Source organism: Lissotriton vulgaris, chromosome 1_1 (genome assembly GCF_964263255.1).
Source record: "Lissotriton vulgaris chromosome 1_1, aLisVul1.2, whole genome shotgun sequence".
NCBI classification, from domain to species: domain Eukaryota; kingdom Metazoa; phylum Chordata; class Amphibia; order Caudata; family Salamandridae; genus Lissotriton; species Lissotriton vulgaris.
This window is the reverse complement of record NC_141685.1, coordinates 1,036,258,896-1,036,273,254: the sequence shown is the minus strand read 5'-3', so window position 1 is coordinate 1,036,273,254 and position 14,359 is coordinate 1,036,258,896. Positions and strand designations below refer to the sequence as shown.

Below are 14,359 nucleotides of genomic sequence, written 5' to 3'. Positions count from 1 at the left end.
GCTGGAGTGTCCCAGCACCGGTTTGAACTGGACTATGCATGGGGTGCCTTGTGCGCCCCAGGCAGTGTATAGTTTCATTCAACCCTCCCTGCTAGGTCCTTCCCAGAACAGCTAAGGGAGTTGGTCCCTACAGCTGTAGACAGGCGCAGCTCATGCTAGAGCACCATCTCACATAAAACCAAGCACTCTGCCTCCAGGATTGATAAGGCCTGCCATAGGAGTGACTTATAGGTGCATATGTGTCCAGATATGGGTGTAGATATAGGTATACTATATCTAAGCAAGGGTTGATTACACAACCTTGCCCCAGCTGAGTAATCAGACAGTTGTCAGTTTGGATAGCCAGCCAGGGGTGGCCAAAGATATGCTGCAGCCCCTGGTAGGTCTTGAATGCACTTATGCCCTGGGTACCTATAGTACTCTGTACAGGGGCTCATAGGGTGACCCAATATCCAATTGGGTATGTACCTAAAGTACATGGATATGAATTTAGAGAGAACAGCAGGCTGTGGGTCTAATTAGCAGGCCCACAGCCACATTAAGTCGAAAACCAGTGAGGCAAAAAGCAAAAATTGGGGTGACCATAGGAAAGCAGACCCTACTCTCCTACATAGTGCCTTGTGTCACTGTTACTGTTGCACATTTCTTGGGCCATAGGCCGGAAAGAACCATGTTGGTTTGAAACCCGTCAGCTTCTACAACAAGAGCATAAGATACTGAGCCACCTTGGCATGTTTTTCGGAAGGCGATCTGAACCCACAGAACATAAAGTACATGTGAGAAGTGGATTACTCAAAAGAAAGTTATTATACCAAGTGTGATTGGCATATCTAAACTCGAAAAAAATAAACTTTTGCCACAAAGCGAATCTGGATAGTATTTTTACTGGCCTAACACGGTGACTGGTAGACCCATGAGAGCGGGCGTGCCAATTTGTGGTTTGGTTCACTGGGGGCTTGTCAGAATTTTAGCAAAGTCACCATCACAGATTTCACAGCTCCTGCACTTTCAATCCACTTTCCTGAGTAAATCCCAGAAACAAGCACTGCAAAATGTGGAACATGGCTTTAGTGACATGTTGGGGTGCTACACAGCTGCATAACTGTGAAAAAGGAGACATAGGGTGAGTGCTTGAATATTCAGGAACGCCTAAACTTGGGAAATATACTCATGTTTAGCTTTTGGACAGCAGCCCAGTTCTTGTGGGAACGTTGCTGGAGTCCGTTGCTGTTTAATAGGCGCGGTTCAATAGCACAAACTGCTAATTTTAGTTGATTGATATGGGTCGGGTTTGTTCTGGAACCTGCTCTTTGCAGCATAGAATGCTTGGCCTTCTGGCATTTCCTGGCAGGCTTGGCATTTGTAATTAGTTACGTGCTCCAGAATTCCCTCATTCATCTGAAAATAGCACAGTGTGTCTTTTTTTGGAAAATCATAACTCTTTTCTTTGCTTAATTTTAGCCTTTATAAGTTACATCACTGTTCTGACTTTTGTGGCTGGCCTTGTTCCGTTGCAATGACCGCCTGTTGAGGCTGCTCTTTGCGTCTGCGGCAGCACTCTAGTGAGCGCTTTTGAGCTCCGAGCATCACTTTCATCTTCATTTTGGTTATTTTGTAAACAATTCCATCTCCCCTTGCCATCACATCACTGTAGGAACACATCAGCTGTAGGCTGAACTGGTTGGAAATTGGGTGTAATAACAAAGTGTTCACCAGCAGGTGGAGTGCATCCCTCTGGGAGGAGGAGTGAACTCAGGCTCCTCCTGTAGACCAGCCTGGACCTACAAGCACTGAGGGCTGAAGGAAACCAGACAGTGTGCTACTTTCACAGAAGACGCAAGACCGGAAGTTCCTTCTCCAGTGGGTCATCAGGACTACTTCGATTGGTGAATGGGAATGTGGACTGGCCTGGTCATCTCCAGAGAGCTGTACTCAATAAGCAAAAATCTTTATTTCAGCATACAGCCGTAAAAGAATAAATAAGCATAATACTATAAAAAAAAGAGTTAAAACAGTTTACGTAACACTCCATTTCATAAAAAGCCAAAGGTCATTCTAGCCACAATCGAATAATATGCAATAAATACAGCAGGCATTGTAAAATAAATAAAATCCCATATTCCAGTGCATTAAAACTCAGATTCATAGGAATCCACTAGGGAGATAAAAACTTCTGTCTAAGCCTCCACATGCGTATCAAAAACTGTGAAACCGAAAAGACAATGCATTGATTAGCATTGCTTTTAAGGATCATTGATGCAACCCTAAAGCTCCTTGTCCCTAGTTTATGGCAAACAGGGCGAATCCACTTGTTTCTTATGACTTGATAACCTTGGCAGAAAAATATGACATGTTCAGTTGTACTCTAGTTCCCACATTAGCTCCCACTCAAAATCCTAGAACGCCCACAAACACCTATGTCGGGTTAAATGATGTGCTAGAAGGGTTTAGGGGCTTTCCACGGTAAGAGCAGCGTGAGAATTAAGCTTTTTGAGCTTAAAACCAAGTAGTAGATTTAGAAGGCTTCTCGAGGTTCTAGGGGTGGCTGGATTGCTGTGGAAGTCAGGGACCCTCTCAAACAGAGGTTCAGCAATGTTTGCATAAGCCAGCACTCTTCAGCTGGAGTTAGTTTGTACTTCTATAGGAGGGCAGCATTGTGAACCCAAGGGCCCAAAGAGCTTTTAAGTCTGCTTACTGACAGGCTTGCAGTATTGTTTGCTCGGCCTTGGTGGGCATAGATGGTTGAGGGTTGCGGAGAGTGAGCGGAGAGGAAAGAGGACGTCTCTGAGAGAGGGAATATGACAGCAGCACCCAGGTATATGAGTGACACGTTTCCGTGGGACACTCAGGTGAGACAGCGGCAACTGGGTAACCCCAGTGTCTCTCAGTGCTCTTGTTGTAGTGGGCTTGTGTTTGTAATGCCATATTGCAACACTATGTTCTCCTAAGGAGAACTTTAGCACGCCTCAGTGCAATCCTGGACCTGCTTCAGGAAATCCAAAATGTTGCAGATCGCCTTACTGTTGGCTGAAACAGGCACACTTCTGTTGACCCCTTTATGAAAAGGCTGAGCTATTTATCTGTTCAGGCCAGGATTAAGACCAGCATTGTGTTTTTGATATATAAATGCTTAGGCTACCCTGGCAAACGGCACCTCAGCTCCATAACCACACCTGTTCCCTCTGGAGGTAGCTTGCTAGCTTTTTTATGCTCATAAGCAACCCTTTTGGTATTTGTCACTCAAGGGGATGGCTCTTTCGCCGTCTGAGGACCAAATCTCTGCAGCCGTTGCCTTTTCGCAACAGGACTCTTTATAGCCTAATGGTATACATATAGGCCTTTAAAATTCACCACTGCTCAGACACTAATAAAAATAGCTCAGTAAGTGTTGACTGTGCAGATGCCACAATCTGGATGCTTCAATAGAGCTTCCAGATGGATCCATACCCTGCAAAGATTTGAAGTTTACTACCACTTACCAGTGGCGGCTGGTACCCTAAACATTTGCTGGGGCAACCAACCACTGACCAGCATGCCTTTAAGGTCAGCGCCAAAACGCTCAGTCATGGCTCGTTACAAAACGTGTTTATAACGATCCACGACTGAGGGCTCTAGGGTGGAGGATGAAGACAGTGCTTGTCAGTGGGGAAATACATTTAAAAAAGTAATTCAGTACAAGATATGTCTCGTGCATAGTGAAAACCAGGTGTGAGGCGTTTTTGCATTATTGCTTCCCTGCATCCTGTTTGTACTCGCCAGCTGTGCTCCAGCCACGAATGGAGGTGCATGAAGTGCTGCCCAGCAGACAGCCTTGACAGCGCACCCTACAGCTTCACTGGACCGGGCTCTGCCATTGGCACACACAGGGCCTCTGCCCACTCACTGTGGTTTGGTTGCAAAGTACAGAGGCGTAATGCAGGCGCTAGCAGCCCCTGGGGTGCGGGGGCGATCCCCAACTCTTTAAGGTACCCCATTCACCCGAAGGCCAATGAATCTCTGAGAGATGCGTGAAATTCAGGGTCCCCATACCACATTCTGCGGGGGAGGGGAGGGCATCGTTAAAAAAAAAAGTTTTACCTTCTAACCAATGGAAAGCTTAAACATAAGTGTAGCTCTTTTAACCACAGACAACGATGGCACTATTTAGAGAATAGCACACAATGACAGTTATTTAACACAAGCCTTTCTGAGAACAGAACCTCTTATTACTCACATTGCTCTGCCCTGGAAAATAAACACCCATTTTAGTTGGAAATTTGCATGCAGACATGATGCTCAAAGAGGCCTGAAAGGGCAGAAAGCAGGATCCCATCATAGTGCCCGATCGCTCGCTCATTGTTTAGAAATTGAATCCGTCCCACTCACACCTTGTCCTGCTAAACGAAACACAACCACATCTCATACAAACGTATATTCCTAACATACCCCGCCCATATAAAAACAGCTTGGTCCTCTAAGCCGGCACAAAACCTGCCGACAGTAGCAAGTGGTCTCCCGGCAGAGTGGTGGTGTTGGGGGGTGGCTGACCGACGACAAAATTGAAAAAAAAAGAAAATTACTTACCTGCTCCTCACTGCTCTGCTGCTCTTCTCCTTTCTGCTGTGAGGCTCCGAAACTACCCACGGCCAATCCCAGCGCTTCTTTCATGCTGGCTAGCATGAGAGGAGCACTGGTATTGGTCAGAGCGGGCTGGTTTTCCTCCAAAGGGGACTTGAAGCCTTGGCCTGCTGTTCTCTCCACCCAGCATTGCCGCTCGGGTTGGAGACCTGTCAATGCGTATGATGGGTTGGACGCCCTAAGACGCCCTGCTAAACCGTCATGCGCAATGACAGCAGTGCTGTCCACCACTCCCCTTCCATGCCTGTCAGGGCTTGGCCCCGCCCCCAAAGACTTGGCTCCGTCCATAGAAAAATTCAATGATATTAATAATGTTTTATTATCATTTTATTTTTCCTTTTCCTCAGCTGGCAAGCAGGGGGGGCGTGCTCCTCTGGCATAGCGGAGGAGCCGCCGCTGCTTTTCGAGCTGAAACGGGGCTCATTTGCTGAGTGGTTCCAATCTGTTTCAGGGCTTGTGGTGGGAAACGGACACCATCATGCACCCATTCCCTTCGCCTTGATTAGCTAGGTCTATGTGCACTGGAACCCATATAGGAGGACAGAATGCTACCGGTGGAGACTCCGAGCAAGGGACCCATGCAGCAAAATGAGGGCCGCAGCTCCCCTGAGCCTAGGACAGCAGTCTGCGGGTGCCACTCTCCTACACGGGGTGTGGGGTGGGGTCAACGAGGACTCCTTTGAAGTTACCTTGCCGGTAAAAAGCACCATGAAACTGAAAGTATGCTTGTGTGTCCCTCCATTTTACCACAGGTGGCTGCCTCGATAGCGAGCCCTAGGTCTGGTTTCTAAACGACCCCTTTCTCCTCCATTTTTCTGCATTGTCTGTTCCAAGATGTTAACAAAAACGTACCCACTCCGCTGGCTCTCCTCCTTCAGTCCTCGTGCTTCAATCCCTGGACCCACGTAAACGGGAGTGGTAAGCTCCTAAATAACTTGCACAAATTAGACCAGATCACATGGTCCATGTTTTGAGTTGACATACCCTCTTCGGCACCAGGCACTATCAACCTGCAGATATTGGGTCATAATTATTTAGATATGAGAAAAATTTAGCATTACTGCTTTTCTCATAATAGGCATGTCAACACAGTGACATGGACCAGTGAGAATGGGATTATGTCTTTAGGGAGCTGGTGAAACTGCTAAGGCTTCCATGGAAAGGCCCACTTTCAAATGTCTCTGTCCTCGTTCACTTGAGAGTGGTTGTTATATTATCTTAAATAGGTTTGTAACATGAAGCCTTCACCCTAGTGCTTCTTGTTGCTATCATTGGGATACATGATAGCATCAGGATTGACGTTTTCTGTATGGTTTGATGTTCTCTAACCCAGCCAGCATATTCTCTGGCACCGCATTATTCTTATTCTCTCGCTCAGTGGCCAACAGTTATTCTCTGGCTTGGTGAAAGGCTTATACTCTAGAGCAGCTATGGGCATATTTTTCTTAACAATGAAGGTGTATACTTTGACATCATCTCTGGCAGAATAGTTTACAAAACGCTTGCTCGTCATCGGGTGATATCGACTTGTTGAAAAGCTGAGAATTCAACTGTTTTCAAGAGTGCAGATTGTCAAAAAGCGAATGTCAGGATGGTAGAAAGGAATTGCTTAGGTGGACCCCCCAAAGGATATCAATCACCGGGGTTGGTGTGACAAGTGAGTTGGGTTCGTGGAGTGAAGCCTTTGCTGATGTTTATTAAGACCCCATCATATGAGTGTTGTGCATTAAGCCAAATGCACTTAGTAACTGTGAACTAGTGCCATTCATTCAGTGCTGGACAGATGGGGTCTCAATTGAAGCACTAGATGAGGTAGAAACGGGCTGCATGTGCTGCAGTTGTTGACATCCCCGCGGGAATGGCAGGACTCTTGGGTACTGTACAATAGTATAGTCTAACCTAGACAAGTCAAATTAGATGATTATTAGAGTCGGCTGGGGATGGCCTGGAAAAGCAAAGTTACCTTTTCGGAGAGCAATGATGGAAACCCCCTATTTTTACAGTTGTCGCCACTGAGGTGACAGATTTAGTCCACATCAGATATGAAGTCACGGTTTCAAACAGTTTCAGCGGGAGTAGGGCAAGGAACAGGCACAGTGGCTAAAGAAATTAAGTGTTGCTGATGGGATTTCACTTTGGCCTAAGAATCTCTGTTGTCTACAGATTGAGTTTGAGAAAATTATGGTTCACGGAGTTCATGCAGTTATCTAAAGCAGTCAGACACTTGGCAAAATCTTAATGTTTATGGACTGGTCAAGATTTTAAACCTGAGTGAGACTGAGTGGATCAGCTTTACCAAAAGCTTAAAATGTATGCTGAGAAAGTAAGCAATAAAGTCAGATCTGGTTGGACGTTCCGTCAAGTGGGGCAGCCATGGGCTCTATAAATCCGATAACATAACATCCTACATGTAAGCTATTTCGAAGCAGAGAAAATTAGTGGAAGAGTAAATAATCACAATCTGCTGGTAATGCTTTGACTTTAGACCAAGCTGCCCTCATTCTTCAAAGCAGGGTATAGTATTTGGAAGCGTTGAAGGCCGCAGTAAGGTGTATCAACCTCAGGACTCCCAATTTCATCCCTGTTAGTTTTCTCAAGCTGTGCATGATGTTAATTGGGGGCAATTTAGTGCCTCTACCAGGTAGACGGTTCTTTAGAAAAGGGTGTAGAATATGATTATTTTCAACAAAGATAGATATTCTTAGACAAGTAAACTCTCTGAGAAGCTTTAGGAAAATCAGTAGATCCCTGATGGGACTGTAATTGTATCTGTTCAAGCCTGACAGGGTTTTTCAATAAATGAGTTACCATCGATGGGCATAGCCTCTGGCACCATACTTAGCATCTTTAATTGCACAGTGATTGCATATTTTCTGGCACAATGATTTTGTGGTTCAATTGCTGTTATATTTTCCTTCAAATTCCTTTATTTATCATGAGACCATACTGGGCATGTTCTTTACCTTGTTTAAACTGCTCAGACTCCGAAAATATTGCTAAAGCCTAAAACCAGACAATTTCTTAGGTTTTTTTGATGGAGGAAACCTTCTCCTCTGTGCATCATCAAGGCTTTTACTTCCATTTTGTTCTTCTCTTTCATCCCTCTTCTTTTTTCTCATTTACGTTTTTGCTTCTGTCTCCATTTCCATCATCCTCCTCTATCTGATGTCCACCTTATTTCCACTTTCCCAAGCTCCTCGTGCCTTTAACATTTCTATTATTAGGATACTAGGCCTTGTACGTGGAATGGAACCCTAGCCTTTTCCCACCAGCACTGATGTGTTTGATCCTGAAATGCTCTTCTGCCTTCTCTCTAGATACCAGACACTCAGCACCGTTTACAACCCCAACACAGCCGAGCGGCAGCGTGATCGGCAACGGGGGCTTTCTCGGCAGGTGTACGAAGTGGACGAGGCATTAGAGGACCGGGGCAGCCAGGAAGAGTCGGTATGGCTGCCTTGTATTGAGCATCCCTTTCAATATGAGACAGATTATAACTTGTGGAAACATTCAACATGGCTCCTTCTCTGGGTGTCCAGAGCCCCATGTGATGATGACTCACATCTTCAATCTCTTTTGGTTTCCACCGGCATAGTCTAGGTTGACCATTTTGTGTCTGTTCTACCACACTTTCCAACAAAACCACAATCGGTGTGGAAACAACATTGGGACTTTTAATGGCATTCTCAGCAGAAAAGGCAAGGATTCGGTGGGGGCATAGAGAACAACCACCCTTGCATACAACTGAGCAGGGTTGATTCACATTGATAACAATTTTAAGACTTGGCCATTGGTAGGCACTGTGGGGAGGTGGCAGAGCTCAGCAGTGTGAGGATGTGACTGGGCAGTAGGTTGCAGCCCCTGGTGGGCATTTGGGGGGATGCGCTGGTTGGTGAAATCAGAGGTTGGCATTGCTTTGAATGTCAGGATCTCATGTTGGTGTTCACACTGCAGGACCGTGTCTTACAGAGACTAAATAGTAGTGCAAGAAGCTCGCATTGGTGGGTTATGTAAGAAGCTGGATGTGGTGAACATTATCAGGAAGTCGAGCTAATGGTGCAGTTTTTCCAGCTAGCCCTGATGGGCAGTATGTAAAGCTGGAACACCAGCAAGAAACAGACTCAGTTGACCTATGGTTGGTGCCAACAGTGCTAGGTAAAGAGAAGTTGGCAGCTGTGGAGAGCTGGCACTGGTGGGCAGAGCAGGAAACTGTTTTTTTTCTGGAGCATGTGGGTCTAGGACACGGGTGGGACGTGTGAGGATCTGCCATGATGGGAAATGCCAGAAGCTGGCACTGGTGGGCAGGATGAGAAATATATTCATTTTTTAACACTTAAGAAGGTGACGCTGGTGGGCAATGTGAGAAAATGGCACACAGTGGTCTGAGAAGATACTGGTGGGAAGTGTGAGAGGGTGGCTCTGGCTTGAAGTGTCAGAAAGTGGAACTGGTAGGAAGTAACATTGATGAGCAGTGTGAGTTTGAACTGTTGTACACACTGTTATCATTTTGAAGATCGCTCCTTATCCATTAATTCAATTACTTCCCCAGGATGACTTAAAACGACGCTCTGTCTCACTGGACGATACTCCACGGGGTAGCTGGGCCTCCAGCATCTTCGACCTGAAGAACTCCACCCCGGATTCACTGCTGCCCTCCCTGCTGGACCGCACTGCCATTGAGGAGATTGACCACCGTAATGAGGAGCTGCGGAAGGAGAACCGGCATCGCGAGATCATGTCCCTATTCGCTGCACCTGATGAGGTACGCATTGCCAGCTTCTATTTCCCCACACCCAGTCTCTTCCACAGAGCCCAAATGAAGGTGTGGGTACCTTAGACATTTGCTGACTTCATGATCGTGTGGCAGATTGGCACTCACTAACACTTTCCTTTTCTGAAAGAATTCAAGGTAGCTCTTCAGCTACCTCTTTTGCAGAAGAACAGGCTATATTGAGAACCATATGTCCTCATATGAAGACTTTCAATGAGTATTTGTTACATGATCATAATGTCTTTCTAATGGTAATGATGAAGTAAGAAGCAGAAGATAGGACAGATTATTATTAGCCTTTGCTTCTACCAAAGGCGGCAGACTTTCATCCTCCCAAAAAAAATTACATCTGGACAGGATTAGTCTCAACAAGGTTTAAAACGTGATGCTCAATTGCAATGTTCTAATTTTCTAGGATGAGCTAGTTGTATGTCTTTCGTTCCCCGGAGTCAGAGGAATGAAATACAGCTTGAATGGTTTCATAAACACATTTTAAACCGTTTCTACTCCTTCAGCTAGCGCAACACTCTACGCACACGTGTTGGCCTCTGATTATCAAGCCTACCAAAGTCGGTAGCGATGGACCTTTCCCAGGAAGAGCAGGGTCAGTACTGATATGTATAATGCAAGTAATGCAAGCTTCCTTCTAGAGTGGCACACTGGCTGAAATGCTACCCACTGCACTTGCCTGAGGTTTAAGCTATCTGCAAGCAGTACTCTCACTACCTGCTGTGTGGTTGATATCAAGACTACTGACTTGAACTTGGTCTCTTCAGTTCCTTCATCATATTTCAAAGAAATAAAATCTTTGGTTGCTAAGATGTTAGATTCCTGTATGCTACGGAGTCCTGCTCGGTGCTTGGAGAAATGTCTAACTAATGGCTAACTCACCAGTTGGTCCGTGTGTTTTTCTGGGATTTTAGGGAAAACCTCGCCAGAAAAACTAATTATCACACAGATGCAATGCTAAGAGTACTGATGATATCTGGGACAAGCCTTACTATTGTGTGCAGACTACTAATCATAAGGCTAACCACTGTATGAACCGTTACCTAAATGGGTTATCCGAGGGTGACTGTGGGGCACAGTGGAGTCGGCCTGGGAAGGCTGTCAGTTGCGGCGAGACACTCTGATCCAACATGGAGTGGAGCAGGCGGATCATGAAGGAGCGCAGATCATGATAGCAAGACCTCAAAGTCGCAGATTTGCAGACCAGTGCTGAAATGTTTGTCTGTACAGCGTATTCACTGGGGCTGAAGTTGCCTTACCTGATGTTTCCGCAGTTGCTACGCTGCTGATGGATGCCGGTCCGAGGGCTCATTTCCCTGGGTGGATTCACTCAAATTTGAGCGACAATTGCAGACAGTGAGGACGCTGGCAACTCTGAGTCCGGCTCCAAAACAGAAACCAATGGTAACAACTGAGGCTGAGGCAGAGAGTCTACTTTTAAGCCCTGTGTCTGATAGATTTGTGACCCCCTGCTCCTGTCAGTAAAGTGCAAATGTTACCAACATTATCTGAAATAACCACGAACGAACAGAGGTAGATAATATATTTGCTAATACCTTATCTAACTCTGATGTTTCTCAGAAATGATTGTCAAATCATTACACAAGGAAGCATAGCTGGAGAATAAAGGCAGAGGGGCTGAGTCTGTTGGAAAATAATGTTAGTAATGGTCCTGCTATTAATCTCAATGGCCTGGGGCAATGGAAAAACGTACGAAGCCCTACCGAAGAAGGCTCCTTTGTGTCAATGGGCAATTCAGTTGCCCCGTAAAAAGACGCAATTTAAGAGACCCACAACCAGAAAGTAAAGCCTAAAAATTCAGAATCATCTAATGGGAATGCCTGCATAATTTGAGGAAAAAAATCCACAAAAAGTAGATATTCTGCGAATTCTAAGGAGATCGTACTACCACAAGTTTCAACAGATCCCGGTGGGCCAATGAATAGTTGTGATGTAGGAATAGCATCAGATCGGCAGTCTCCACTGATCCCTGAAAATACCATCCATGAACAAAAACGTTCAATTATGACAATGTGAAGGAACAGCGAATTGGGATATTTGGCAAATGTAGCTTGGAACCTTCACTGCTCACTATTTTTCAACTCTTGCAAAACTACTGACGAGACATCCAGTTATTATGCCGACGTTAAGGCAGGTAACCTATGCAGGAAACGGACATTAGCTAAAGTGCCTGGTAAAATCTCTGTATTGTCTGATCAGATCATAGATTTAGAGAAAAGAACTTCAAAAACAGAAGCTACAATGTATACCTCGGAATTGGTAAAGTCACATGGAGAGAAGATCCTGCCAGGCTAATTTAAACTTGAGGTTTTGGAAAACCCCCAAAGGTGGAATAATCTGTGGGTGATGGGGATTCCAGAAGGCTCGGGAGGAGACAAAACGCTTACCAGTATATAATCAGGCTATTCCAAAGCACAACCCAGACCTGGTTTACATGATAAGGAACTGTCCGATCCAACAGATCCATCAGATTCTAATATGAGCAGGGCATAAGTCTGTTTTCAAAGGTAATGGGCCACACCCTATATTGAGCTATTTGCAGAACCTTTTACTGCATCAAGCTATTTAAAAGCATGCCCCTGTGCACCACTAATGGTTGATTTAGTTTATTTCTTTGTGCAATCCAATTTTTGCAGTCAAACGGAGATGTCAGTTGTGCCAAATGATTGACCCTCTAAAGGCACGGCTCTGTTAAAAATATTAAGAAATGGCTAAATGTATTTCTGTCAGACTGATGGGGAAGCTGAAGCCATTCTGTCACAACGGCATAAACTAGAGGGACATAATATAAGATCTACAGGGTGTAGTGGAATGAGCGATGTTGAGTAAAGTTGGAGGCTCTGAGAAAACAGAGGGCTGTGAAAATATGAAACGTGTAGCAATCTTGTTTTTTGTTTAGGTAGACTTGAGTGTGATTGATGTCATATTATAGAAATTATGATGACACGATTGCATGGTTACCTGCCGAGTGGGCAAGGGGGACACACTGCTTCTGTCAAGAGAAGCTGACAGCGAAAGAATTGGGATGATTTGTTTCCCAATAGCTTTTTGGGAAGGTTGGAATGGGGGTCAGATTGGGGCTGGTGTGTTGTGGGTCAGAACAGTGGGAAGCACTTTTCTGGGAGGTGGGAAAAAAGAAAACTGAGTGGCTTTCTTTTTTTGGTTATCAGTAATGGTTAAACACATGCTCAGAGAAAGAGGATCTAGGAGATAAGGTATGATATTCAGGAACTAATAATGATGTTCCAGTGTATAACCAAAAAAATGTTTCAGGCTTAAATTGCCCTTTGAAACAGCGGCTCCTTAAGGTTGAGGTTTTCAGGAATAAACCACAGATACTCTGTTTGATTGAAACTCATATTGCGTATAAAGATCGAGCCGTTTTACGTCAGATGATTTTGGAGTTTATCATATACACAACACATCACATTTTGATCAAAGGTAAAGCCATTTTAAGTTCTAGATCCCCTGTCGTAAATGTGATCAAGACTGCCGCAGACCACCGGAGTGGGCTATCACTCAAATGATGGCCAGTAGTACACTACAATACATACATGGTCCAAACAGTGAGGATTGTGGGATATTTAGTTTACTAAACTTGGCATTGACAAGTTGTATCTGTAAGCTCATTGTATTGGGGGGGGGGGGGTTAATAATAAATCAGAGTTGGCCTGTCAGATCAATAGCAGATAATTAAGAGAATCCTGTGTTCACCTAACATTCTGCACCGCATAGATATAGCTGCAGGATAGACATGATTCCAGTCTCACAAAGTCTAATTACTAGGGCTGATATAGATCCTCGCCCTAAAATAACATCTGATCGCAATCCTATATACATGATATTTAAATACGGACGAAAATAAGAATGGCCGGAGATGGACTGTCCTGCGTTCTCTACTTCTCAATACTACATATAACAAGCATTTACAATGCAATGGTCTCGGCATTATTAAAGGTAGAGCTATTGGCATTGTTCATGACATTTTTTTTTATCATAAATAAATGGCATTGTCATTTACATTGCCAATAGCTCTACCTGGGGGCGTGGCTTGGACGACAATGAAGACGGTCGTCTAGGTCCGTCCGCTCCGATGCCCTGAGGCAACAAAGCGGATTTTTTACCAGCCAAACTTGACGGTTCTGACACTGGAAAGGAGATTTAGGCGTCGGAAGCACCAGGCAACAAGAAGGGCTCCAAGAGGCAGAGGGCAGAAGGCGATCTCTGGAGGAAGTTGGAAAACAGACCCCCGTCTCGCCCGCAGCCCGAGCGCGCGTGGCACGTGCAGGTGGCTCTTCGGGTGTTCAACGCCCCCCAAGAGATCCCCAATGGTCCCGAGAAGCTGCTCATCACCGAGCTCGCGCAGCAGGGGCCACCGACGTCATCAGCCATGCCACTTGTGTGGCCTCAAACATGCACACGTTACAGTGTTCTATTGGGCAGACTGAAAAATATACTTTTCGTCTGCAATTGGAATGATCGTCTTTCTGTACTTGAATTGATAAATAGTGCTTGAGCGCACTGTCCTACCACAGAAAGAACGGCGGATGCATTGCCTAAAAACATCACCTTGAAATAACTTTTCAAAAAACGGTACCAATGGGCTTTGTACCGCAATCTGTAGCACCTCCATTTTAGCTGTGTTTGCACCCTGTTTCATTTCAAAGATCACTGATAGTAGCCTGTAAATGATCAAACCCACAGAAATATGACTGTTCTAAGCCTACTGGTTTTGTCCAATATGTTTAAAATGCACAGTTTGCTGTGACATTCCCTCATACCATCTGTATTGATATCTTCGGCCTTATTGCTTGAAGTATTAGACCTGCCACCCATCATCCTTAAAGTGTTAGTACCACCCCCCTCCCCCCAGGTTCAAGCCTAGTTGCGTCCCTATGTTCCCACGCACATTGGACCTGCCATTTCTGAGAATTCACGACG

The 14,359-nt window shown here is 45.2% G+C and overlaps 1 protein-coding gene across 7 annotated transcripts in view; it reads left to right on the top strand.

Moving 5' to 3' along the window:
• Positions 1-14,359, top strand: part of LOC147748470 (dedicator of cytokinesis protein 7-like) — a 476,862-nt gene that overhangs the window by 77,828 nt on the left and 384,675 nt on the right. For all 7 annotated transcript variants that reach the window (XM_086962164.1, XM_086962156.1, XM_086962145.1 and 4 more), the window contains exons 5-6: positions 7,935-8,064; positions 9,167-9,379. In XM_086962164.1, the coding sequence (XP_086818290.1) occupies positions 7,935-8,064; positions 9,167-9,379 (343 nt within the window). The remainder of the gene's footprint in view (positions 1-7,934; positions 8,065-9,166; positions 9,380-14,359) is intronic.